At 34.6% G+C, this 27,723-nt stretch overlaps 2 protein-coding genes and 1 pseudogene across 4 annotated transcripts; 2 read left to right on the forward strand and 1 right to left on the reverse strand.

Moving 5' to 3' along the window:
- The first annotated feature begins 6,675 nt into the window (after window positions 1-6,675).
- LOC113852122 lies at window positions 6,676-11,949 on the forward strand (annotated as a pseudogene).
- Window positions 11,950-18,999: 7,050 nt separating this feature from the next.
- Window positions 19,000-24,618, forward strand: LOC113864967 (programmed cell death protein 2). 3 transcript variants are annotated; one of them, XM_027499254.1, is made up of 13 exons: window positions 19,005-19,156; window positions 19,841-20,089; window positions 20,174-20,343; window positions 20,945-21,305; window positions 21,413-21,496; window positions 21,594-21,724; window positions 21,815-21,912; window positions 22,581-22,669; window positions 22,754-22,862; window positions 23,159-23,316; window positions 23,398-23,468; window positions 23,896-24,010; window positions 24,173-24,616. In XM_027499254.1, exons 4-13 carry the CDS (start codon window positions 21,117-21,119, stop codon window positions 24,335-24,337), a joined length of 1,209 nt encoding a protein of 402 aa, XP_027355055.1. In that variant the 5' UTR covers window positions 19,005-19,156; window positions 19,841-20,089; window positions 20,174-20,343; window positions 20,945-21,116; the 3' UTR covers window positions 24,338-24,616. The 3 variants fall into 3 exon arrangements, with proteins under 3 accessions (XP_027355046.1, XP_027355064.1, XP_027355055.1); XM_027499245.1 differs by lacking the exon at window positions 20,174-20,343 and having other exon boundaries at window positions 19,000-19,156; window positions 24,173-24,618; XM_027499263.1 differs by lacking the exon at window positions 20,174-20,343 and having other exon boundaries at window positions 19,002-19,156; window positions 19,841-20,053; window positions 24,173-24,510.
- A 592-nt stretch (window positions 24,619-25,210) lies between these two features.
- Window positions 25,211-26,152, reverse strand: LOC113853077. Its single transcript, XM_027483530.1, has 2 exons — window positions 25,621-26,152; window positions 25,211-25,482 (listed from the first exon to the last, which is right to left on the reverse strand). Exons 1-2 carry the CDS (start codon window positions 26,089-26,091, stop codon window positions 25,315-25,317), a joined length of 639 nt encoding a protein of 212 aa, XP_027339331.1. The 5' UTR covers window positions 26,092-26,152; the 3' UTR covers window positions 25,211-25,314.
- Between the last annotated feature and the right edge of the window lie 1,571 nt (window positions 26,153-27,723).

The raw sequence follows: 27,723 nt of genomic DNA on the forward strand, positions 1-27,723 counted from the left end.
GGAGATTAGTGTTTTTCACTATCTGCCCTAAGAATGAAGTGAGGTTAAAAATTTAGGATTTTTCATTTCTGAAAGTGACCCACCTCAGCAATCCACTTAAATAAGTATGGCGCCATGTAGGCAACTGACTAGAACTATTTTAGGCCACGTGGAGTGTTGAGCTGACTTTCCGTCAGCCAGCTCAGCACTTAACAGAAGGGGGTTAATGGCAGGGATCATTTCCTAATTTCCTACTTTATAAGTACCACTTCCTAATAAAAATATTTGTAGGGACTAATTACAAAAACTCCTATATTTATACGGACTAAAAACATAATTAAGCCAAAAAAAAATATTGCTAGTAAGGCCCAAGTAGTAAGGGCTTGGGCTTGTGTGGCTCGGGATTGTTCTAAAAAGTTCTGTTCCTTATAACTGCCCTTTACGCACCATCCTTCCTCTCCTTTCTCTTCCGCTTCCCCAACACATAAGGCTCGTGTACTGTGTTTCGACGAAGTGACCCCGTTTAATACTTCTTCTCTGCGCAGGTTAGCTTATTCCCTTTTCTTCATCTTCACTTTCTTCCATGCTTTATTGATTGATTTTTCTTTTCTTATTTGTCATATACTGAATAGTACAAAATTTTTCTTGTTTTTAATCCAATTCTATCTTCAATTTTCTTTTTAGGTTTGTTTCTGCTGTTCATCTTATGTGTCGTTAGTCATTCCTTTTTTGTTTTTTATTTCGTAGTTTGAATTTGTTTAGTGTTATTCTACATGGTTTGAAAGAAATTTTTGCTTATATTTTGGGCACACTGGAATGTAACTCGTATTTGTATCAACTTGTGTAAAGTGTAAAATTAAGTTTTACAGCGATAGGCTTGCTTTTAGAAGCTACCAAGGATATCATTGCTTATAGTTTGTCCTTTTCAGTATTGACGTATTAAGAAATTGTAATCGAGTGATAGATCATAGAAAATTTAGTGTTGATTTCTTGAAATCAAAGGATGTGAAATTTTTCTTATATTCTTAATGTGGTGTATTAATGGGTTGGCTTGACACGAGCTTGGCTAAACTTTTGGACCAACTATGTTATGAAATTTCTTAGAACTAGGAATTGTAACAATTCGAAGAACAAGAATGAATAGGGATACCTATGTGAGAAATAAATCCGAAGAGAGTATTATTATTTATAAGAAGAATATTGGAAGAATTACAATTCATGAATGAATCAAATCAGTCTATCCACCTGTTATTTATAGCCTAATTAACTCTAACTCCCTTTCCAAAACAGAAACTGACTTGTTGACTCAGATAACAATGCTTCCCTCTTGAAAGCATCCTTGACCTCAAGGATGAAATGACGGATACTTCTTTTTGAGGTTATAGTAGAATTCCCACGTAGAGTCTTTTGGAAGCTTATGCTTCCATTTAACCAGTAACTTGGTTACAACTGCACCTTTCCTTTTCATTGTCATCCTATCCAATATAGCCTAAGGTTCTTTCTCATTAAACGCATCTTTAGATTGAAATGGTAAATCTGATGAAGTTGTTGTATTGCCAACATGTTTCTTAAGTTAAGAAACATGAAATACATTGTGTACTTTTGACTGTAATGGTACTTCTAACTTGTAGGCCACTTCTCCAATTTGATCCAGTACCTTGTAAGGCCCAAAGAACTTAGGACTTAATTTAGCATTGCTCCTATAAGTCATTGACACCTGACTATATGGATGCAATTTCACATAAACCAAATCTCCTATTTGATACTGCTTATCTTTTCTATGTTGATCAGCAAGTTGCTTCATTCTCTCTTGAGCTCTTTTCAAATGAAATTTGAGCTATTTAAGCATCTCTTCCCTTATTGACAAGCTTCTATCAACCAACTCAACCTTGGATTCGCCTGGTAAGTAAGGAAGATAAGTTGGAGGTGGTTGACCATATACAATTTCATATGGAGTAGCTTTAATGGTTGTGTGATAAGTGGTGTTGTACTACCACTCAGCTAGAGGAAGCCATTTACTCCACTAATGGAGAGTATCTGCACACATGCACCTTAGATAAGTTTCTAGAACAAGGTTGCCAGCGCAGATAAGGTCGTCGGAGCATATACAGTCACCGGTGTGAAAGCTATAGGGATCCTAAAGTAGAGAAACGAAGTCGTAGATTAGAGGAAAGGTTTAGAGATCACAGAATGAAATCAATTTTAGGGTTTCAAGCAAACTAGGTTGTGGGTCATTGGGTTTGAAAACATGGAGGGATCGTCCGAGCTTACTGGTTTTATATTCTGGCATGGCGATCTCACCCGTTCTTGCTAAATCACGATCTTGGCACTGAGCTAGCACAGAGAGGGAGTTGGAGATCGTAAAATCGTGCGATTTTACGTTCCGGCACGCGATTTTGACTACCATACTTGGCTTACCTATAAGGCCTTTTATTAACTGGGTTAGCACCCTGTATAAGTGATATTTTATGATCATGGTTAGGTCTAAGAGGTGGCAGCTGCTCAGGTTCTTCAAAAATGTCTAAAAATTCCTCCAAAAGCTGGACTATTACTACTGGTAAAGTAGGCTGATCTACATGAGTTGTTAAGGATTGTAGCAATCCCTCATCCTATTTACATAGCTACATTGTTTAGAAATAGACTCCTTCCTCTAGAGTTTTACCAAGCTGCTGTTTCTTCACTGTCTTAATACCACCAAATGTAGCCCCTCTTAATACATGCTTCCTGTCCTGAACTTTAAACTCCATAGTCAACTAATCAAAATTCCAAGTGATGTCCCCTAGTTTGACGAGTCATTCCACACCTAATACAAGATCACAATAGCCCAATGGAATCAAAAGCATATTTGAAGTAAATGTAGTTCTCTGGATTGTCCAAGTAAAGTTTCTCACAATAGAAGAAATGCTCAACTTTTTGCCATCAGCTATAGTGACATTCAAAGGCTCGATTTTCTCAATCTTACATCCAAATTTCCTAGCCACTTGTATGTCTAGAAAATTATGCATACTGCCACTATCAATCAAAATATGCAGAGGAAATTTCTGCTGATAACCGATGATCCTCATAGTTCTAAAATTGGCAATGCTAGTTAGTGCATTGACTAAAATTTGAGGCTCCTCCACAGCTGATATATCTTCTTCAGCATTTTCACACATTTCTTCCCCATCTAGAATCTCCATAACATGAACCTGTAGCCTCTTATAAGTTAAGCTATGTTTAGGAGAATATGGCTCATCACAAAAATAACAAAGATCCTTGGCCCTCTGCTCATTCATGTAAGTTGGTGTCAAGCTTTTCCTGGGTCTAATCTTATCCTTACCTCTATCAACCATCAAACTAGAACCAGATTTATCAGCAGCTACTAGTCTAGAACCAAGCACCCCTTTGCGTGACTCTAAAACACTCAAAGCCTGGGGAACATTAGCAGCTTCATACAGTCTTGCCAACAAAATTGCCTTACTCACAGTGGTTGGTTGAAACATTCGCACCAACATTCGTATATCCTGCTTCAATCCACCTAAGAAACAACTCAGCATATAATCCTCAGGCAAATTCAGACGAGTAATAATGGCATTAAACTCCTCATAAAACTCAATCACAGATGTCTTCTGCCTCAAACACATCAATTTAGTCATGGGATCGTCGCAGACTTTCCCAAACCTCTCAAGAACCGATTTCTTGTAAACAACCCAAGGAAGATTAGAACAATTGATGGTTTTATCTATGGTCGTGTGTCACTGTAATGCACGTCCCTCCGTGTGAACCACCGCAAGTTTAACACGCACAACATCAGATGTATCATCAATAAGGAAGAAATTATCACACTGATAAAGTCATTGATTCACATTTTTGACATTAAAATGGAGAAAATTGATGCGAACAAGTCATGTATGACAAGAATAAGAAGAAGAGGGACGAGGCTCACAGTGAAGAAGGTGAGATCTCAAACCAGCACCATTAGTCTATGCTACCAAACCTTGCAAGGTTTCCTTTAAAGAATCACCTAGGGTTCATTGAATGGAGCCCGCAAGTTCAGCCAAGCAAACCTCTAATTGCGCCAATACACGATCTTCAATGTCCTTCAACGCTTGAGCTTCCGTAGCATCAACAAGTATACAAGCCCCAAATCTTATTCTAAAAATTCTTCACAACAAACTATGTGGGAACCGGGGAGTATCTTTTTGTAATATTCATGGTTGAGTGCTCTATAGTTTTTACATTGATTAGTTTCTCATGGGTTAGAAAGTTATAGATTTGTTATTATAATCAAAGGGTGGTAATATTCAATATACAAGTTATAATTAATAGTATTAAACTTAAGTGAAAACTAAATTTAAAAAAGATTCTTGGTCCATTAAAAAATCTATCTTCTGAGAGTCCAAAACTCGTTATACACAAAATGGAAAACTAAAATTACACCAAGTTCTGAGCCCATTGTTCTAGCCCAAATAGAGAAAAACACTCGAATTAAAAAACTAAATTGGCCCAACCTTATTAAAAAGAGTAAGAACAGTAGCACTAGACTCGTGTCTTGGAGCAGGTCCCTCACAAGCGAAGGGTTTAACCATAAACAAAGAGGAAGGAGGCACAATTCAGTAAGTGATTTACGTGCAAAATTGCTTTTGGAGGCAAACCAGGTCATACCCGAAATTGGGGTTTTGAGAGGAAGTAAAATCCCACGATTTTACGATTCTCTAAAAACCAACGACACTTGTCTCTTACCTTTCTCTCTAACATTCCTACCTTCTCCCTTACTAAACCCTTTGGTGTGCGGTTTCTGCTAATTGATTCTCTTATCTGTATTTTGTTGGGATGTTGCACTCTCTAGTTGCTGCTTGTTTTATTGTTGTTGGCCTTCTGCGTACTTAGCTCTCATTGCCTTACTGCATGTTTTCTTGTTTATGTGTGCTTTGTTTTTGTGGAAAAAAAAATTTGTTGTGACTTATGACTTGTAGCATAAGACCTTGTAAATCTTAAATTTAAGTTTAATTCAATGTTTTTTTTAGACTTAGGATTAATTTTCACATCTATTTTATTTTTTATGTCTATGTTTCTGTGTTCCTAGATAAAATTTTACATTTTTATGCCAATATGTGGATGTTTAAATATACTTTTACATTTCTCTTGCAATTATAATCCTTGTTACCATCCACCCCACCCCCTTCCCCCTGGCGGTTGAAACTTGGTTTGGACTTTTGACAACCTTGCAATCATTTTCAAAGCCCAATGTGCTAAAAAAAAAGACTGACCAACCCTAGTGTTCTATAAAGTATTAGTGTTTTGAAGAGAAAATTCAATGGTTTGTTTAATTAAGTTCTCATGTGTGTAAGTTACTAAGGAGATATGAATTTTCTGTGCGAGAGGGTTTATGTTAGGGGAAACCAAGGTAAACTTGTGTTGATTATCTTTTTTTTTTTTAATAAATATTGTGGGCATAGTTTTCATCTATACTAGAATAGTGTATGTATCCTATTATTGAAAGATTCTTCTGCACGCATCAAATTAATATAGCTGTAACACACATGATGAACTGATAGAAGACTATCTTAGTTTAGGAAGAAAATAGATGATGGACCTTGTCGCCCCCCCCACCCCACCCCACCCAAAAAAAAAAAAAAAAAAAAGAAAGGAAATTATGCAATTTGGAGGTTGTGGGTTTGAAATTTTTTATTTTAATATCATTTCTAAAGTTAAGTCAATCATAGGTGCAGCTGTTTTAATTATTGTAAGTTTCGCAACAAATTTCTTTATGAAAAAAATTGTATTCTCTGTGCTACTTGTGCTAATAGGCTTGTTGTCTTGTTTATATACTTTATTATAAAATAGGCTCTTACGTCAGGTCAAGCTTTTAGACAATCCAATCATGATCTTAAAAAAGGTTATAATAAGTAATTAGGATAGGATTAGGCCTTCTAATTAGGAATCAAGCTATGCTCAAGCCTTTCAAATTAGGGCCTCTGTCAGGTACTGTCTTTTTACTCAATAAGATGACATCATGGCAAATTTATAATATTTTCCTTCTTAAGTTTGATAGTATGCTATGGTTAAGGATAGATGTATGACATATAATGGCTGATAATGTGTTACAACAATGAATACAAATTAGTGAGCAGTCACAACATTGAATTTTTGCTTCAAACCTTAACCGTACAGATATCTCTATCAGCATATGGTTTGTTTATCACCCAATATATTTGTATGTGATGCCACATTGCCACTCCCTTTTCAAGCTCCTTTAAAAATTTTAATAGTTTCCACATTTTAGTACTGAAAAGGTTGAACTTACTTCTATATTTTGCACAAACAAAATTTATAATTGTTATTCTAGAGTGATATATCTAAGGTCTCTTGCTAGAAGCTATTTTCCTGGCCTTGGTACCATTGTGACAGCTTCTATGATGATTTCCAAGTAGATATGTTTGAGGAGCACATGGAGCCGCCTACATATTTCCAAAGCTTTGAATTTCCTGATCATTTTAAATATTGTTAACGATTATAGTTAATATGCTTGAATTATTGATGTGAAATATTTTCTAATTACTTTATTTTTGTGTTATTTGTTCAGTTCTGTAGTTTAACCGCATGATTCGTAGTGGGACTGCTTGATCAAGTGATCTGACCTTATAACTGGAGCAACAATATATTTCAGATATATTGCAAAAGTCCTACGCTTCATCTATATAATTACTTTCTACTCTCTCCTAAATTACCACCCATATTGCATTGCTAAGCACATGGACACTGATACCATTGGTGATCCTGTTGACATCAATACCATTCAGAATGATGAAGAAGATCAAGATGATGATTATGATGATGAAGATGAAGAACATGAACTTGTCACTCTTGGTTTTGTTGACAAGTCCAAGAATCAGTGGTCTCTTCTCCGTCAATATTTTCCAAGCAAAGCTGGAGGTGTCCCGGTACTTTACCACCTCCTTGAATTCTTTTACACCTTGCATTTATCTTACTTATTCAGTGAACACAAGTTTTAGTTTTTGATGGTTATATAATCTGTTGTGAGTAATAGTCTTGGCTTGACCCTTTGAATATACCATCAGGGAGAACATCTTTGTGTGACTTTTGTGGAGACCCATTACAATTCTTGCTTCAGGTACGAGGTTAATACCTCATTTATAGTTTGACCTTGACTTCATTTGTGTTGTACCTGTGGATTGTGATATATTGTATTTAAACCCTTGAACTGCTAGGTTTATACACCAATTGAGCAGGAAACTACGTTTCATCGGATGTTGTTTGTTTTTATGTGTCCTTCTATGAAATGTCTTCTTAGGGATCAACATGAACAATGGAAATGCCATCCAGAGAAGCCATCTAGAAGGTCTGTGATCATTCTCTGTGAAACAAGTTTTTCTATTTTGTTTAAGTTCCTTTGATTGTTGATCTCTGATTATGTAATGATTTATTGAAGTGTGAAGGTTTTCTGTTGTCAATTGCCTCGAGTTAATCCTTTTTATTCATATGAATGCCCTGAGTTTAATGAGAGCCACAAATCTGCTACCAATAGAGGTTTGTTTACTCATCATAATATTTTTGTTTCATTCTGCAGAAAATACTCCCATTTTACTAATATTTTTTGTGACTTGTGACTATTTATATAAATTCATTTTCTCCGAGTTTTATGAATGTTTACTTGTTTAGGCCTTAGGGTTATTTGTGCCCTGGGGTAAAACAGATGTTCATAGTTATCTGGAGATCCTCTGCATTGGTACGGTAAAAGATTGATTGCTATTTTTGTTTGGATCTTTATTTACTGGCCTGTGTTTGTGTCTTTTGATTTATGAATTTTTATACTCATGGTTGTCCATTGCAAGTACTAGTGTCAGGCAGTCCTACATGAGTTATGAAGAGTTCATGATTACATGTTATCCTTCATTCTGTTATTGCACATAGTGGCAGCATGCTTTTATCATGAAAAATAAATATATGATGTCTCATTTCATTCTTAAACTTAATTTGTTACCCTGAACAAGCCACTATTGTATTTTTGTTTAATGATTCTCATATTATTTCTACAGTTATTTTGCTTAACATATAACTTATATATGGCATGCTTGCCTATTTAGATAAGTGGATTAGAGCTATTGATGAATTAGGTGTTGGAGTATATTTAACATGTTGTTTTGAACAGTTTTGTTCCAAATCTATCTCTATCTTTGATGGAACTACTTCTTACTTCCAGTTGCTCTTTGTGATTTGTGTGGCACCTGTAAAGGAGATAAGCTTTGTAGTAGTTGCAGACCAATGTTATCAATGGCGGATGGTGGCTCATGGCGGAAACTCAGAAAACTGCCATAAAGTTATGGCGACCGCCATGGCGAGTTATGGCGGATGTAATAAAATATATAAAAAAAATACTATATGTCACAAAAAATAATTAACTCAAAATATATGTAACATAACTTCCAATCTAAAGTATAATTGAATACAAAATATGTAATTATCAAATGTCAAGTTGACAATAAAAATAAAGATTATCAATTTAGTCTTCTTCTTCAACTCCAACATAATCATCCTCTTTCTCATCCACCAAGTCATATCCCTCCTCATCTTCTCCTTCAGATTATGGAAGATTAAATTCTAATTCATCTTCTGTTTCTTCTGACATTTCTTCATCTTCTAATTATTCATCATCATCTTCAAGAACCATTTTCTCTTTTCCTTTTGCTGTTGAACATGCCTTGATCTTGGAAACTTTTGCATCTTTGATAGTGATACCACTTGATGGACTCTTTCTTTTCTTAGATGACACCTAGTATATGTTGTAGGCTCTCTAATTCCAGAAGCTTCATAAACAATTACCCAATTTAAAGTGTTATCACCATAAAAAACTAAGTCATTTCCAGCATCCTCATCTACAGCATCATCATCCATTTCTCTAACCAACCACTCATTACACTCATTAATATCATTGAGTGTAATTGGATCAATTATATCTTTAAGATTTTAACGTTCTTTGAGTTGTTGGTTGTATTTCACATAAACCAAGTCATGTAATTTTTTGTGATCAAGCCTATTTCTCTTCTTTAAATGAATTTGCAACGTGAGTTTAATTATAAGAATATTAATTAGTTTCTCTCTAATTTCTAAAAGAAAGTAGTAGCCTTGAGAGATAAAAAAATTACTTGCTCAAAAACACTCCAGTTGCATTCACATCCGGATTCACTACATGTCAAGCTCAAAATTTTGATAGCTAGTTGCTGCAAATGTGGAGCTGAATGTCCATACATTCTCCACCATTGAGCTATAAAATGAAAGATAAATTATAACTCTAAAGATGAAGTATAACCTTAAAATTAAAATATTGAAGAATTTGATGAATTACCGAGAGCAATGCTTTTTCTTTGTGATTTTGCAAAGTCAGACCCAAAGAGACCACCACTGTTCTTGTAAATTGGTAATTCAAGTAGTATGCTTTGTTGCACATCCTGACTTGGCACCAACCTCTTGATACAATCATACAACTCATTTGTAATTTTCAAATCAAATTCAATTTGAGGGTTGTTATAGTAAAATTTCGGGTTTAAAATGTGACCAGCTGCATGTAATGGACGGTGAAGCTGACAAGTCCTTCTGTTATCAATGATTGCAAACACATCTTTGTATTTACTTTCATTATTTTTGAATGACTTTATAATAACTTCTTTACTTTTCTCCATTGCTTCATAAATATACCTCATGGCTGGTCTTCTTTCTCCATCAACCAAACGTAACACCCAGACAAGAGGAGCCATGATTTTCAAAGTATGCACCACATTATTCCAAAATACAGGATTTAATAGAAATTTTGTTGCTTGCTTCCCTTTAGCTTCCTTTGATAACTTGTTTTTACACCATTCCTCAGAAGTAAACATCTTTCTAAGATTTGCTTTTTCTTGGTGAAGCCTTTCTAATGATAGAAAAGAAGTTGCAAATTGAGTAACTGCATGTCTTACCAATTCCCTCTTGTTTGTAAAATTTCTCAACAAACTTAAGGTACTTGAATGACTGTAGATAAAGCCAACAACCAATATTCCCCTTTGAATTATCTTCTTTATTAAAGGAAGCTTTCCAATATCTTCAAGCATAAGATCTATGCAATGAGCTGCACAAGGAGTCCAATAAAGATGTGGTCTTTTTGCTTCTAACATCTTACCAGCCAAGACATAATTGCTTCTATTATCCGTTATCACTTGCACAACTTTATCTTCTCCAATCTCTTCCACAAGAGCATCAAGCATCTCAAATAATTTTTCACTAGTCTTCACAAAATTAGATCCATCAATAGACCTCACAAACATAGTACCAACAGGAGAGTTGACCAAAAAATTAATCAAGCATCTTTGCTTTCGATCGGTCCATGCATCTAACATGATGGAACAACCATGTTTGCTCCATTGCTCCTTATGATCTTTCATGAGGAAATTGGTATATTCTAGCTCTTTCTTTAGAAGTGGAACTCGAATATCATAATAACTTGGAGCTAGTAAATTTGGACCGAAAACACCAATAGCTGTAAGCATTTCTTGAAAGCTCTTCATTTTCATGAGGTTAAAGGAAAGTCTAGCTTGATACCAAAATCGAGCTATGTATTGATAGACCCTTGCTTTGGCTTATTTGTCACAAACTTCTCTTATATTTGCTTGTCTAAATTTTAACTTTTTCCTTTTCTCAATTGCATTTTCTGGCTTTCTACAAAACAAATCCATTGGCCCTATCTGATTACCCATGGCAATAGTATGTGTTTGGGTATCCTCCTGATCCTCACTTTCATCATAGCTTACACTTTCAAAGCTTCTCATATTTGGCATTTCAAAGTTGTTTGACTCTTTTTATCCTTTTGATATGTCTCAATCTCTTTTCTAACTTCTTCAGGACACTTGAGACAAGCTCTCACATTACTTTTCTTTCCAATCAAATGTTGTTTCACTCTAGTAATTCCAGCACTCATAACTTTTCCATAAAAGTTACATACAATGTTGTTTGTATCACCCTCTTTCAATAAATGAGTGTATTTCCATCCCGGCTCGGATCGATTAGAAGCTCTTAATGATGATTCTTGTTGAGCCATGTTAAGAGAAGATGAAATAAAGATAATGAACTTTTTTGAGGATAAACACAGAAAAAACAGAAAGGTGGACAAAGGAAAAATTGAACCATGGAAAGAGAAAAACAAAAATGAAGAAATAAAAAAAACTGCAAGAGAGACGGAAAAACAAAAAAAGATTGCTACCGGACAAAAGGGGTTGCCGGAGATGGAGAACAGAGTCGCAGCCACCAGCAGAACAATAATAAGTCAAAGAAAATAGCAATGGAAGATGAGTGCAACGTCGGAGAACAAAGAGACGAATAGAGATGAGAGGGATTGGAGAGTCCAGACGAACGAAGATGAGATTGGAGACAAGAGATGAGATCGGAGACAAGAGGGATTAGAAGAGAGAGGGAGAGATTTGGGATGAGGGTTGGCTTTGAGTGTCGAAGAAGAGGGGTACTAACCTTATTTCTGCGCGGGTCACCATTGGGTCGGGTCGGGTTTGGGCCCAAACCGTCAAATTCGCCATTTTTGAAGGATTTTCGCCATGGCTGTCGTTATTGCTATGCAGGTAACGGCCTCCATGGCGCTGCCATCTAAATTTGCCATGTAATAGAGGCAGTTTAACGACAGTCTTTAGAACTGCCATGACGAACCGCCATGGCGCCGCCATTTGATAACACTATTGCAGACAAACACAATATTGCTCTAAAAAACACCAGGTAACTAGATTGCTTAAATGTCTTCATTCTTATTCTTTTCCCAAATTTGTTCCTATAATATTCTTTTTCTCTTCCAATTTGCAGGTTGTAAGTTGGGGCTCAGGGCACAAAATTGCTTGCCAGCAGATGTAAGTCTCTTCACCTGTTTTTGGATCCAACAAAAGTCGACCCACCTCCTCGGAGCATCATAAAGGTTATAGACTTATAGTGGTCTGAAGTTTTGCTTGCTTGCTTTTATCACATTTATTTGTCTTTTATTGTGTTAATAATAGAAAAATTAACCATTTTTGGATGGAATAACAAATGATAAGACTAAGTATAATATTGCTAATAATTAACAATCTAATCCTGAATTTAATAAAAAATTGAATGTGACAAGATATTTATATTTGTATCTGCTAAGAAACTTAAAACATGAACATAGACAGGTTACTGTATATCTATTATTTTAAAGCATTCAAAGTGACACAATGGTATCAGAACAATGGAATCAGATCCTAAACTACGTGGGAAATAGGAATTGCGCATTCCTCTGACTTTTGTAAGTCAAAATTGGTGGCTCTGTTTTTCAGCAATAGTAGGCACCGATTTCAAGTTTTTCAGCAATAGTAGGCATCGCATCAATTCGTCAAAATTTGCTACAGTAAATTACTGTAGTAATGTTGAATTTTTGAAAAGATACTGTAGCAATTTTTGCCTATAAAAGGGCAACGAATTAACGAAGGAAAGCACAACAACAACACATCATTCACGGATCAGTGAAGGAAAAATACTGAGAGAAAATTGAGAGTGTTATTTTGTAAGTCTTATTCCATTTTGAGAGAGTATTTATTGAGAGAAAAAATAGAGAGATTTTACTCTTTGTCCTAATAATTTTAGATGACTTCTTGTACTTTCCCTTTTACATAGTAGAATTATTTTGCTCGTCATTGTCCGTGGGTTTTTTCTCCGATTTAGAGTTTTTCCCACGTTAAAATTTTGTCTCCATTATTCTCTTACTTCTCTTTATTTTCAATTAAATTCGATCCAGTCTTCCACATTACATTAATACTCCAACAAGTGGTATCAGAGCTGTTATTTAATTGGAAATGTCTACCGTTACAAAGTTTGACATTGAGAAGTTTGATGGCAAGAAAAGCTTTTCTATTTGGAAAGTCCAAATGAGAGCCGTTCTCACTCAGAACGGATTAAAGAAAGCTTTAGATGGAAAGTTAAAAAAATCGGCTTCCATGACCGATGAGCAATGGGATGAGTTGAATGAAAAGACGCTTTCAGCAATCCAACTTTGCTTGTCCAAGGAGGTTCTACGTGAAGTGGCCGACGTAACCACCGCTGCGGAATTGTGGTTAAGGTTGGAAACTTTGTATATGACTAAAAGCCTTGCCAACAAGCTTCGTCTCAAGGAGCGATTATACACGTTATGTATGATAGAAGGTACTCCCATTCAATCTCATCTTGATGAATTTAATTCTATTATTATGGATCTGCAAAATATCGATATTAAAATCGATGATGAAGATAAAGTCATTTTGTTAGTTGTCTCTTTACCTTCTACCTACAAACACTTCAAAGAAATTATGTTGTATGGTAATAATGACACCTTATCCTTTGAAGATGTTAAATCTAATTTATTGTCCAAAGAAAAATTTGATCTTGAAATCCATTCTGAGGACAAGGGTGAGGGTCTAAGTGTTAGAGGTAGAACTCAAGTCAAAGGGAGTACTAGTCACAAAAAGAATAGATCTAAATCTAGGAGACAAAAATCCAACACTACCTGTTGTTATTGCAAAAAATATGGGCATGACATTTCTGATTGTTTTATCTTAAAGAAAAAAGAAGAAAATAAACAAAAGAAAGAAAAAGGTAAACAACTTGTTGAAGCTGCTAATATTGAGACTGATTCTGATGGAGATGTTATGGCATCTGTTGTCTCTTCTGACAAGAGAAGTAAAGATAAGTGGCTTCTTGACTCTACATGCACATACCACATGTGTGCTTATAGGGATCTATTTACCACTTTTGAACCAATTAATGGTGGTATTGTCTTAATGGCTAATGATACCCAATGCAAAGTTGAAGGAATAGGTACTATTCAGATCAAGGCTCATGATGGTGTTGTCAGGACTCTGACTAATGTTCGCTTTATTCCTGAATTAAAGAGGAATCTCATCTCTCTTGGCACCCTTGAATCTCTTGGGTGCAAGTATTCATCTGAAGGTGGAGTGCTAAAGGTCTCAAAAGGTGCCCTTGTTTTGTTGAAAGGTAACCGAGTTGGTACTTTATATTTCTTGCAAGGTTCTGTTGTGACAGGTTCAGCAGCTGTATCTTCTTCTATGCTTGATAATAATGTCACCAAATTATGGCACATGCGCCTGGGCTATATGAGTGAAAAAGGCATGCATCTTTTGAGCAAACAAGGTTTCCTTGGTAATCAAGGTATCGGTAAATTGGAGTTTTGTAAATATTGTGTCTTTGGGAAACAGAAAAAAGTAAGTTTCTTTACAGCAACTCACCATACAAAGGGTATTCTTGATTATATTCATTTTGACCTCTGGGGGCCTTCTAAAGTTCCCTATTATGGAGGACGCCGTTATATGATGACTATTATTGATTATTTTTCTTGCAAAGTTTGGGTTTATTTTCTCAGGTATAAAAATGAGACTTTCCCCACTTTTAAGAAGTGGAAAACTCTTGTTGAAACCCAGACAGGGAGAAAAGTCAAGAAACTCAGAACGGATAATAGATTAGAGTTCTGTGACGGTGAATTTATCGAATTTTGCGCAAATCATGGAATTGCTAGACATAAAATCATTTCAAGAACACCTTAGCAAAATGGTGTTGCAGAACGAATGAACAGGACTCTACTTGAGAGAGCTCGTTGTATGCTCTCAAATGCTGGGTTATGGCATCGACGTGAATTTTGGGCCGAAGCAGTATCAACTGCTTGTTACTTGGTTAATCGTTCTCCACACTCATCACTTAATTTCAAAATTCCAGAAGAAATTTGGTCAGGTAATCCTGTTAATTATTCTAATTTGAGAATTTTTGAATGTCCTGCTTATGCACATGTCAATGATGGCAAATTAGCTCCAAGAGCTGTTAAGTGCATATTTCTTGGTTATGCATCTGAATCTAAAGGATATCGTTTATGGAATCCTAAGTCACAAAAATTAATTTTCAGTAGAGATGTGACTTTTAATGAAGATGCTTTATTATCTTCTGAAAAATAATCTTCTGTGACTTCTTCTACTAGTACTAATAATCTGCAGGGTACTAGCTAGAAGGTGGAGTTAGAGTTAAAATCTACAACTCTTAATGTTGATGTCCCATCTTCTTCTATCAATGAGTCTAGCACTGATATTTGTGGTGATGGTGATGATGAGATTACCATTTCTCCAATTCAGCCTCAGGAAGAGGAGTATTCCATTGCCCAAAACAGACCAAGAAGGATGATTACTAAGCCAGCTAGATATGCAAATTATGCTTGTGATGATAATTTAATTGCATATGCATTATCTGTTACACAAGAAATAAATGATGACATTGAACCAGCCAGTTATACTGAGGCTGTTTCTTCTGCTGATTCTTTAAAATAGCTAGTGGCTATGAATGAAGAAATTGAAAGTCTTCATAAGAATGGTACTTGGAGTTTAACAGAGCTTCCCAAAGGCAAACGGCCTTTGAAATGCAAATGGGTCTATAAGAAGAAAGACGACATTCTTGGGGTTGAAGATCCTAGATGCAAGGCACGATTGATTGTTAAAGGCTTCAGCCAAAAGGAAAGTGTTGACTTTAAGGAAATTTTCTCACTTGTTGTTCGCATACCTCTATACGTGTTTTGCTTGCTTTTGTTGCTTTATTTGACTTGGAATTGGAGCAAATTGATGTTAAGACAGCTTTTCTGCATAGAGAGCTGGAAGAGGAAATTTATATGGAGCAACCTGAGGGATTTATTGTTCCTAGTAAGGAGCATCTTGTCTGCCGATTGAAGAAATCTTTATATGGAGTCAAACAAGCTCCGAGACAATGGTACAAAAGGTTTGATTCCTTTATGATTGGGCAAGGTTATTGCAGAAATCAATATGACGACTGTATTTATTTTTAAAAACTTCCTGATGAATCTTACATATACTTGTTACTATATGTTGATGATATGTTGATTGCATCACGTAACAAGTCTCTAATCAGAAAATTGAAAACTCAACTCAATAATGAGTTTGAGATGAAAGAATTGGGTGCAACTAAGAAGATTCTTGGTATGGAGATTTGCAGGGATCGTCAAGCTGGTAAATTGTTCATATCTCAACAAAAATACATTGAGAAAGTGCTTAACAAGTTTAATATGACTAATTGCAAACCTGTTTCTACTCCACTTGCTGCACATTTCATGTTATCATCTGAACTTTGTCCTGAGACAGAGGAAGACATGGAGCGTATGTCACGCGTTCCTTATGCTAGTGCTGTTGGCAGTCTTATGTATGCTATGGTATGCACTAGACCTGATTTAGCATATGTCGTTAGCATGGTGAGTCGGTATATGCATAATTCTGGAAAGGATCATTGGAGTGCTGTAAAATGGATTTTTCGATATCTCAAAGGTACTTCTAATATTGGCTTGGTATTCGATAGAAATCATGCAACAACTGAAGTTACAGGTTTTGTTGATTCGGATAATGGTGGCGATCTTGACAAAAGAAGATCTCTTTCTAGTTACATATTTACTCTCTGTAACTGTGCTATTAGTTGGAAAGCTCAGCTTCAGTCTCTTCCATCATTGTCTATAACTGAAGCTGAATATGTTGCAGCAACAGAGGGTGTGAAAGAGACTTTTTGGCTTAAAGGTCTGATTAATGAACTTGGTCTTACACAGGATGTTCTTACTGTGTTTTGTGATAGTCAGAGTGCTATTTACTTGACCAAGAATAACCACTACCATGACAGGACAAAATATATTGATGTGAGACATCATTTTATCTGAGAAATTGTTGCTAAGCGTGAAGTCATGGTTCATAAGATTCATACATCTGAGAATCCAGCTGATATGCTTACTAAGCCTCTTCCAAAGGTCAAGTTCCAACATTGTTTGGACTTGGTTGGTCTCTACAGCACTTGAACACCCTTCAGGGTTAAATGACGTCGAGCAATTTATAAAAACTGATCCAAGGTAGAGATTGTAAGTCAAAATTGGTGGCTCTGTGTTTCAGCAATAGTAGGCACCACATCAATTCGTCAAAATTTGCTACAGTAAATTACTGTAGCAATGTTGAATTTTTGAAAAGATACTGTAGCAGTTTTTGCCTATAAAAGGGCATCGAATTAACGAAGGAAAGCACAACAACAACACATCGTTCACGGATCAGTGAAGGGAAAATACTGAGAGAAAATTAAGAGTGTTATTTTGTAACTCTTATTCTATTTTGAGAGAGTATTTATTGAGAGAAAAAATAGAGAGATTTTACTCTTTGTCCTAATAATTTTAGATGACTTCTTGTACTCTCTTTTTTACATAGTGGAATTATTTTGCTCGTCGTTGTCCATGAGTTTTTTCTCCGATTTAGAATTTTTCCCACGTTAAAATTTTGTCTCCATTATTTTCTTACTTCTCTTTATTTTCAATTAAATTCGATCCAGTCTTCCGCATTACATTAATACTCCAACAACTTTATTAATATTCCTTCCGGTAAAGACAAGTTCAAAATTTTTCGTATCTTTTTGAATCTCTTAGAAAGAAAGTGCAGAAAGGACCGATCAACCAAGGTACTAAAATCAGAGGAATAATTGGTGGCATTATCCATTTCAACAATTCCTTCATTCTTCATAGCAAAACGTAACAAGCAGATAGTAGCAATACGCGTAGCAAATGGATAGAGGAAGTTTCGTGCGGGAAAAAGTGTACTAATGGCGTGGGCTACTTGGTACAGTTGGGAAGCAGATTGGTAAGCAGTGTAAAAGTCACTGTACAAGTTTGGGGAAGTGATTATGACATTCATATGAAGTGATTATTGGGATATGGTTTTCATGGCTTGTGACAGTCCACCACATTCTCTCGTTTTGTCATACGTGCAGGCTTCTAATAATTGTGCAGGGAGGGACTCCTTCTACCACCTATTTCTGACTTGTGTCACATTACATTTTAGACACCAACTCTTAGGAATCAAGGCATTCTTCTTTGATAGTTAAATTAGAGCATTTGCATGGTGATTTCTTCAAGTTCATTGGTCAAAATTTGAGGCATTATTCAACTCGTGTAAAATGTACAGATTGGTGACCCCTATCCTATGCATGCAATTCAATTGGTTGGGTTAATTTGAGTACATCCAGAGGTCATTTATCCATTATTATTCAATAATTATAACACTATTACCAAGTACGATTTCCAATATTATCTAACATTATTACTAATCATTTCTCAACTTTTTAATTCAATTTGAGATAAACCAATTCGGACTGACCCGACTTGAATACAGGAGACATTTCAAAATTAAACCAAAAATTTGATTCTGAAGGAAAATGCTTTTCACCTTATTTCTTTCCCATTTTAAAATCATTTTTAAATAAGAGTTTTTTTTATCAAATATTCTTCTCTACTGACTAATTATTATCATAAAAATAAATATTACACTGGAATTAAATGTTAAGCAACATTTTTTTAACTTGTAACGTATATTACTGTTTGATTGACACACTTATCTCATTTAAGAGACCAGTCGTCCAATTAATTTAATTTTCAATCAAATATTATATATATGCATACATACTAATTATATAACAATTAGTTATTTAATTTTTAAATAAAATACAAAAAATATATTGACAATAGTGAGGAATGGGCAAGTGGCCGATTCAGTTGTCCTCTATTAGGTTTTATTCGATTAATCCTAGATCCAGTGGACAGTAAGTAACGCTTCCTTCAATTATGTTTTTTTGGTCCCAACATATTCTTCTATTTAAAAAAAATCTGGAATACAAGCCCAAAATATAGCCCACATCTAGTTATGTTGTCATGAGCCGAGCTAGCCCAAATGTGATACGATGTAACTTGGATTATAAGTTAGTAGATATTTATATTCCGATCTAGTGGCTTTAGATATTTAGACTATCACAAATCACAACAATAATAGGATAAAATTTTTGTTATATTCTCTATTCATAGTGAAATAAATTAAGACATTATTTTAACTATAAAAAAAAGAAGTGGAGTAAGCCCCAAGTAATAATAAAACAAGAAATTCGTATTAAAAAAAAAGGAGCTAAAAAGTCAAGGTCGCGCGGAGATAAGTAAAAACCCTAAAAAACACTGGCACACGAAAAAACACACACACTGACTTTGGCAGCGCTTCTCCTCTTCTTCCTTGCGGTTGCGTCGATCTACGAGGGGGGCTTCTTAGCCCTCTCTCTCTCACTCTCTGGGCTGCAATTTTAGGTATTTTCGTTCGAAACCCTAAATCTTTTTTGCTACTGTCTTAAGCTTCTTTTGGTTCCCTTCTTTATTTTGTTGACTGTTTTGTTCTTTGGGTTGCCGAGGGTAACCCACGTGATTTCGATTTTCGGTCTTTCTTCTTCTTCAAATTCGATTCGAATGCGGAACTCAGTGAAAGACTATGTGTTCTCTTTATCTGGTTATCCAAGGAAGGTTTGGTTCTGTGTGTTGATTTGAAGGGCTGGATAACATGTTGCAATTGCTTCATTTAGTAGCTGTATTTCATATTTTCTCCCTTGTCATACTTGTATAGCTATTTGATTCGTTATATTTGAATGGATTGGGTTGTTGATTTTAGAATCTTTCCTTGAAATTGTTTCTTTCGTTTTGGTTAGTTGCAATATTGGGAAAATATTTTACTGTTGTGAAAGTTTTTTCGACTTCATTATGACATGTTATATAATCTCTTTATGTTGGTGATGATCAATTTTTGTAAACAAACTTTATTTTGATTGGAAGGGGAATTTCGTTATATATAATTATATATATTTGGAGAAAGGAATTTATTTTGTATAAATGAACAAGTAGTGCGCTGCCTTTTCTGGTTACATAAATTCATAAGTTATTCTTGCTGAGATTGTTGGCAACTTCTTTTTCTTTAAATATATATTTGTTTGGGCTATCCAGGTGATTTGTCTTCAGATGGAAGCATTGCTTGCTTGACTGACGCCTTTGTCTCAAAAGGATTGGAATTTCTGGTTTTTGAGGGCTTGGAAATTCAGAGAGTAGCCTTTCACTCCGCGAAGAATAAAAAAAATAAAAAATAAAAAAGAAAGAAAGGAAATTGTGCATTTTGGAGGGTGTGGGTTTGAAATTTTTTATTTTGACATCATTTCTAAAGTTAAGTCAATCATAGGTGCAGCTGTTTTAATTATTGTAAGTTTCGCAACAAATTTTTTTATAAAAAAAATTATATTCTCAATGTTACTTATGCTAATAGGCTTGTTGTCTGTTTTATAGGCTTTATTTTAAAATAGGCTCTTAGGTCAGGCCAAGCTTTTAGACAATCCAGTCATGGTCTTAAAAAAGGTTATAATAGGTAATTAGGATAGGATCAGGCCTTCTAATTAGGAATCAAGCTATGCTCAAGCCTTTCAAATTAGGGCCTGACCTGTTCCCCACTCTGTCAGGTACTGTCTTTTTACTCATTAAGATGGCATCATGGCAAATTTATAATATTTTCCTTCTTAAGTTTGATAGTATGCTATGGTTAAGGATAGATGTATGACATATAATGGCTGATAGTGTGTTACAACAATGAATACAAATTAGTGAGCAGTCACAACATTGAATTTTTGCTTCAAACCTTAACCGTACAGATATCCCTATAAGCATATGGTTTGTTTATCACCCAATATATTTGTATGTGATGCCACATTGCCACTCCCTTTTCAGGCACCTTTGAAAATTTTAATAGTTTCCACATTTTAGTACTAAAAAGGTTGAACTTACTTCTATATTTTGCACACACAAAATCTATAATTGTTATTCTAGAGTGATATATTTAAGGTCTCTTGCTAGAAGCTATTTTCCTGGCCTTGGTACCATTGTGACAGCTTCTATGATGATTTCCAAGTAGATATGTTTAAGGAGCACATGGAACCGCCTGCATGCTTCCAAAGCATTGAATTTTCTGATCATTTTAAATATTGTTAACGATTATAGTTAATATGCTTGAATTATTGATGTGAAATATTTTTTAATTACTTTGTTTTTGTGTTATTTGTCCAGTTCTGCAGTTCAACCGCATGATTCGTAGTGGGACTGCTTGATCAAGTGATCTGACCTTGTAACTGGAACAACAATATATTTTAGATATATTGCAAAAGTCCTACGCTTCATCTATACAATCACTTTCTTCTACTCTCTCCTAGATTACCACTCATATTGCATTGCTAAGCACATGGACACTGATACCATTGGTGATCCTGTTGATATCAATACCATTCAGAATGATGAAGAAGATCAAGATGATGATTATGATGATGAAGATGAAGAACATGAACTTGTCACTCTTGGTTTTGTTGACAAGCCCAAGAATCAGTGGTCTCTTCTCCGTCAATATTTTCCAAGCAAAGCTGGAGGTGTCCCGGTACTTTACCATCTCCTTGAATTCTTTTACACCTCGCATTTATCTTATTTATTCAGTGAACACAAGTTTTAGTTTTTGATGATTATATAATCTATTGTGAATAATAGGCTTGGCTTGACCCTCTGAATATACCATTAGGGAGAACATCTTTGTGTGACTTTTGTGGAGACCCGTTACAATTCTTGCTTCAGGTACGAAGTTAATACCTCATTTATAGTTTGACCTTGACTTCGTTTGTGTTGTACCTGTGGATTTTGATATATTGTATTTAAACCCTTGAACTGCTAGGTTTATGCACCAATTGAGCAGGAAACTACGTTTCACCGGATGTTGTTTGTTTTTATGTGTCCTTCTATGAAATGTCTTCTTAGGGATCAACATGAACAATGGAAACGCCATTCAGAGAAGCCATCGAGAAGGTTTGTGATCATTCTCTGTGAAATAAGTTTTTCTATTTTGATTAAGTTCCTTTGATTGTTGATCTCTAATTATGTAATGATTTGTTGAAGTGTGAAGGTTTTCTGTTGTCAATTGCCTCGAGTTAATCCTTTTTATTCATATGAATGCCCTGAGTTTAATGAGAGCCACAAACCTGCTGGCAGTGGAGGTTTGTTTACTCATCATAATATTTTTGTTTCATTCTGCAGAAAATACTCCCATTTTACTAATATTTGTTGTGACGTGTGACTATTTATATAAATTCTTTTTCTGAGTTTTATGAATATTTACTTGTTTAGGCCTTAGGGTTATTTGTACCCTGGGGTAAAACAGATGTTCATAGTTGTCTGGAGGTCCTCTGCTTTGGTACGGTAAAAGATTGATTGCTATTTTTGTTTGGATCTTTATTTACTGGCCTGTGTTTGTGTCTTTTGATTTATGAATTTTTATACTCATGGTTGTCCATTGCAAGTACTAGTGTCAGGCAGTCCTACATGAGTTATGAAGAGTTCATGATTACATGTTATCCTTCATTCTGTTATTGCACATAGTGGCAGCATGCTTTTATCATGAAAAATAAATATATGATGTCTCATTTCATTCTCAAACTTAATTTGTTATCCTGAACAAGCCACTATTGTATTTTTATTTAATGATTCCCATATTATTTCTACAGTTATTTTACATTAACATATAACTTATATATGGCATGCTTGCCTATTTAGATAAGTGGATTAGAGCTATTGATGAATTAGGTGTTGGAGTACATTTAACATGTTTTGAACAGTTTTGTTCCAAATCTATCTCTATTTTGATGGAACTACTTCTTACTTCCAGTTGCTCTGTGTGATTTGTGTGGCACCTGGAAAGGAGATAAGCTTTGTAGTAGTTGCAGACAAGCACGATATTGCTCTGAAAAACACCAGGTAACTAGATTGCTTAAATGTCTTCATTCTTATTCTTTCCCCAAATTTGTTCCCATAATATTCTTTTTCTCTTCCAATTTGCAGGTTGTAAGTTGGCGCTTAGGGCACAAAATTGCTTGCCAGCAGATGAAAGTCTCTTCACCTGTTTTTGGATCCAACAAAAGCGGACACCCCTCCTCAGAGCATCATAAAGGTTATAGACTTATAGTGGTCTGAAGTTTTGCTTGCTTGCTTTTATCACATTTATTTGTCTTTTATTGTGTTGATAGCAGAAAAATTAACCATTTTTGGATGGAATAAAAAATGATAAGACTAAGTATAATATTGCTAATAATTAACAATCTAATCCTGAATTTAATAAAAAATTGAATGTGACAAGATATTTATATTTGTATCTGCTAAGAAACTTAAAACATGAACATAGACAGGTTACTGTATATCTACTGTTTAGCTTCCTGTTAGTTCACATGTGATATCATTACCATACAGTTGCAAGCAACAATGTGTGGCCTGAATTTGAGATCATCATTGAAGATGAAAGTGAATATAATAGAGACATATCTGAGGACAATAATACCTTGGCTAACTCCTTGATCTCAAGGAACAGGACTGATGACACAATGAATTCACTTTTGGATAACTTTCAGGTATTATTATTCAGTCTTTTTTTAATAAGATTCTTTTACTTTTTTAAGTATTTATTTGCTAATTATATTGTTTGTGAACAGGGTGATCATGACAAAAGGAGTTGGGCATATTTCCAGGAACGCATTGCTAAGGCTCCTGAACAAGTATTGAGGTGATTAATATATAGCAAATTTAGAGTGTTTAACTATGCTGAACTGCCTTTATGTGCCCTTACGGACACAGATTTGTGTTAGCAAACTGGGTGGGGAAAATAATTGAGAAACGGTTATCTTGCCTTAGAAGATGAATTGAGCAGGAAAGTAGTAGAAATATGTTAGTTGCCTCTGATTGTCGAACCTAACATTTGAGAGAATAATAGCTGTTTAGAACATGCTATATATTTGCTTAATCTGATATCGGTTAATGCTGAAGTAAGGAGACAAAAGTTGGAATTTAGATTATTCAATCTTAATTTCCCTCAAAATCACATTGCAAAAGGTGCATAAAAAAAATTTAACCATGTAAAACATTATGCTAGGTATTGATTTTATCAAAACATTTGTGTTTAATTACAGTTTTGATACCTTCGGTAAAAACAGGTACTATAGGAATACTAATGCTAAGCCCATATGGCCTGTGTCAAGTGGTCGGCCATCTAAAGCTGATATCCCTAGATGCAGTTACTGCAGTGGACCTATGTGCTGTGAATTTCAGGTAGTTATTTTAGAAAACAATGGTTGAACCTAAATTTTTTTCTGCTTGTACTACTATTTTTCTTGCTTGGTCAACCTAATGTTTGCACATTTCCTATAGATACTGAGTGTTTAATGTTTTCTATTTTTGGTCATTCTGAGTGTTTGATGTTGGTGGTGCCAGATTTTACCTCAGTTGCTGTATTACTTCGGCGTTGACAATGAATTGGATTCGTTGGATTGGGCTTCAATTGTTGTGTATGCCTGTGAAGCTTCTTGCGAGGCAAGTTTACCTTACAAATATGAATTTGCTTGGGTACAACTGTATTCACCTTCCCCCACCTTATAGGAAAGTGTCTGCATTTAAATTTTTGGGACTCAACAGTGTAAGATATTTTTGTTTGCCTTGGTGGAAGTATAAGGTACGAATTTGTACTTCAACCATCAATTTTGAGGATCATCTGGTGATTGTGTAATTTATGGGCGTGTTGCGCCCCTTGTTAGAAGAAATTTTGCCCCTACAGAAGAAATAGGCTATTGTTACGGAGACATATTCTCGTTGCTTTATACATATTTTCATCATTCGATAACTAATAACGAGTTATAATGAAATTTCGGCATTCTTTTTACAGTAAGGGATATGTTTGTTTTCCTTCTATTTTAATAAATTTAAGTGGACTTTGATTTTCTTATTTTAATGTTATTAAATTTTACCCCGTTAATTTGAGTTCTATTTTTTTTTAAATAGTTGAAAAATGCGTTACATGTTACCAGTGGCCTTTTTACGGTTAAGATTGGTTTTGCTCGTGTCTTTTTTCGAAAAAAAAAATATCATATTCGAATTCAAAAGAAATAATGGATCTTCCAAACTTAGTTCTGGAGTATCAATTATGAAGCAAATCAACAGAGGCGGTGACTGACTATTTAGAATGCTTAGTTTGGAAATAGCTTAGAGAAACTTTAGTTTTCTGAAATGTCAAAATCAGATTACACTGCAAACATGTTTTATGCCCGTCCATCAGAATAAACAAATCAGGAGGGTAGTAACATCGCATCACACATGCAGGTAGTAATATTTCTATCGAATGCAAAGTGTCTTAAAAGTGAGCCTTCTGCAAGTTTCTTGTATATGAATATTGAGAATTGACTCCTGTATGTAAAGATTTTTTATACCAAGACATTGGTAGAGTGATTAAATTGTTTCAAGAGAAGCAAATTCTTTAAAAACAGTCTCTCAACTAAACTTCATGACACCTACAAGTAGTGCTACCAACAATGCTCAAAGCCAGCCCAAAATTAAAAGGAAAAACTATCACTGCATGAGGGTCATAAATCAGAGTCTTTATCATGAACAGGAAAGAATTGCAACAACAAATCCCTGAGAACTGCAATCAAAGCCTTCAAATCATTGTTACCCACTTCAAGACAATCCCTGATTAACCCACCTTCCACCACTTCTTTCTGCAGTGTCTCCACAACTTCCCTCATCACTCCCTGCCATTCCATATTTTTCAGAATGAAATCTATTAATTTTAATTAAAATTACCAATACAATTATGATCATATAATTATGGTCAGTCATAAATAAAATGGATAGCAAAAGTAAGAAACGACGTCGTACGCAGTACTCACCGATTGGCCAAACGCTTTGAGGAGCTTGCGGAAGAGCGACTTAGAGACAGTGAGGACATTCTGGTAATTCCGGGAAACCCAAGCAGACCTTTCCGCGACCGATTCCAAGCGAGTCAACTCAGTCAAGCCCCTCAGCAACTCGTTCATGTCTGAAACGGCGCCGTAGAGCTCCGTGAGGGGCAATTCAGTCCAGGACCAGGTCCAGGTCGACCATACGAGCCTCCAGAACCCAAAGACGGACCCTTGCTCCAGCTTGTCGGCGATAGTCCTGGCTCGCTCGGCGCCGGCGAGGTCGCCGCGGGTGGCGCGATGGTTGGCGACGGCAGTGAGAAGGGAGTGGGAGAGGTAGAAGAGGTTACGGTAGCGGAAGTAAGAGGAGAAGGTTAGGGATTGGGATGGAGAAGGTGCTGCTGTTAGGAGAAGGATGGTGATGACGAAGACAATGGTTGAGTTTGATCCTACGGTTGTCATTGAATTTGGAATTTTTAATCGAAACCATGAAATTGTGGAAAAAATGTAAAAACCCCGTGAAAGAAGTGTTCGTATCAGATTTGGGACATTGCTTTGGTAGTCAGGTCGGGTCGGGTCATTTCTTCATTTGTTTTACCATTTTAAGATCGATTCATGAAGTACCCAACTTTTTAAACTATGAATTATCGGCTAGCTCTTTTGTATTTTCTTGCAAATATTATATTATTATTTAAATAGGCCAACTGATTAAAAGTTTTTTTTTAATGACATAGCCCTTGTCTTTTATTAACTAAATAAACTTTTAAAAATTGTTTAACCTAATTTACTCATTAAATAAGTTTGGTTTCACATAAGTTTAATGTAGATTAGATCATAAATGTCTGAAAAATAGTCTAACATATTTTCATCTTTATCAATAATTAACTAGTTATCTTCATTATCTTAGCAACTGCGTATCGTTCAGCGATTATATAATTTAAGAGTAAATGAATTAATTAATGCTTAAAATATATAATAAAGGATAGCAATTAATATTATTTTAAAATTGTAAATAGATAAATAAATAGAGTTAATTTTAAAAAAAGGGGGAAAATAATTTAAAAAACAAAAGAAGTATTGGATGATGTTCAAGTTTAATTTCTTGAAAAACAAAAGAAGTATTATATGATGTTGCAGTAAAAATTGAAAAACAAAAAAACTTGATTAATGAGTTTTGAAAAGTGGTTTTCTTTGATTGCATATGCCATGACATTAGTCCTTTCACTTCTTTGATCAGTGGATACATATCATATGGACTTTGCTTTAAAGCTTTCTGCAAATTGTATAAAACCGCACGTAACTATTTTCAAACATACTCCCTTTGCATACCACACAGGAATGCAAGCTTTTCATATCATCAAAAACTAGAAAAGTTCATGGTTTAAAAGAAAAAAGGGACTAAAATTTTATGAGAATTAGTAAATGCCTCGTACAATGTGCAAATATGTTTATAAAAATAAATTAAAATATTAAAGTGATGAATATTTATTTTAATAATAATAAACTAAATATAACTATTGAGATATTTAAAATTTATTTCAATTAATAATATTTATAAAAATTATTAGTTTAATTTTAGTTCACTGTTAATATAAAAATTTTATATTATCAATTTTAGATATATTTTAAGATTAATTATTATAAAAAAATTAATAATTATTGTTAATATGGTAATATGTGATTGAATGAAAATGTAAAAAAAATTATACTGTATATATTCAAATTAAATTCATATTTTATTATATTTAATGTTAATTCAAGAAACTTAAGTATTAACTATGAATATGAATGTTTTTATTTTAATAACTAATTAAGAAATAAATTAATATTGATTTAATTTAATTTATAAACACTAAAAGCTGATTATCACTAAAATTTGTTTTGAATTGATCATAATTGCCATTTAAAAACTTTCATTTATATTTAATGTTGATTAAAGAAAATCAAGAATTAATTAACAAAATTATGTAAGGAAAATATATTTTATTTAATAACTAATTAAAAAATTGTATTATTTTTTATTTAATTAATTTGAAGCTCTGGACACATGGTATGACATAAAAGGGATAGTATGAAAAGAGAGTCAGTGAATTC

The sequence above is a fragment of the Abrus precatorius genome, unplaced genomic scaffold (genome assembly GCF_003935025.1).
Source record: "Abrus precatorius isolate BTA unplaced genomic scaffold, Abrus_2018 Scaffold10, whole genome shotgun sequence".
In the NCBI taxonomy this organism is placed as follows: domain Eukaryota; kingdom Viridiplantae; phylum Streptophyta; class Magnoliopsida; order Fabales; family Fabaceae; genus Abrus; species Abrus precatorius.

Coding starts and splice junctions, on each gene's coding strand:
- LOC113853077 (XM_027483530.1), bottom strand. CDS start 26,091: ATGACAACCGTAGGATCAAACTCAACCATTGTCTTCGTCATCACCATC. Junction 25,483..25,620: donor TCAAAGCGTTTGGCCAATCG/GTGAGTACTGCG, acceptor ATGGAATGGCAG/GGAGTGATGAGGGAAGTTGT.
- LOC113864967 (XM_027499245.1), top strand. CDS start 21,117: ATGGACACTGATACCATTGGTGATCCTGTTGATATCAATACCATTCAG. Junction 22,670..22,753: donor ATTGCTCTGAAAAACACCAG/GTAACTAGATTG, acceptor TCCAATTTGCAG/GTTGTAAGTTGGCGCTTAGG. Junction 23,317..23,397: donor CACTTTTGGATAACTTTCAG/GTATTATTATTC, acceptor GTTTGTGAACAG/GGTGATCATGACAAAAGGAG.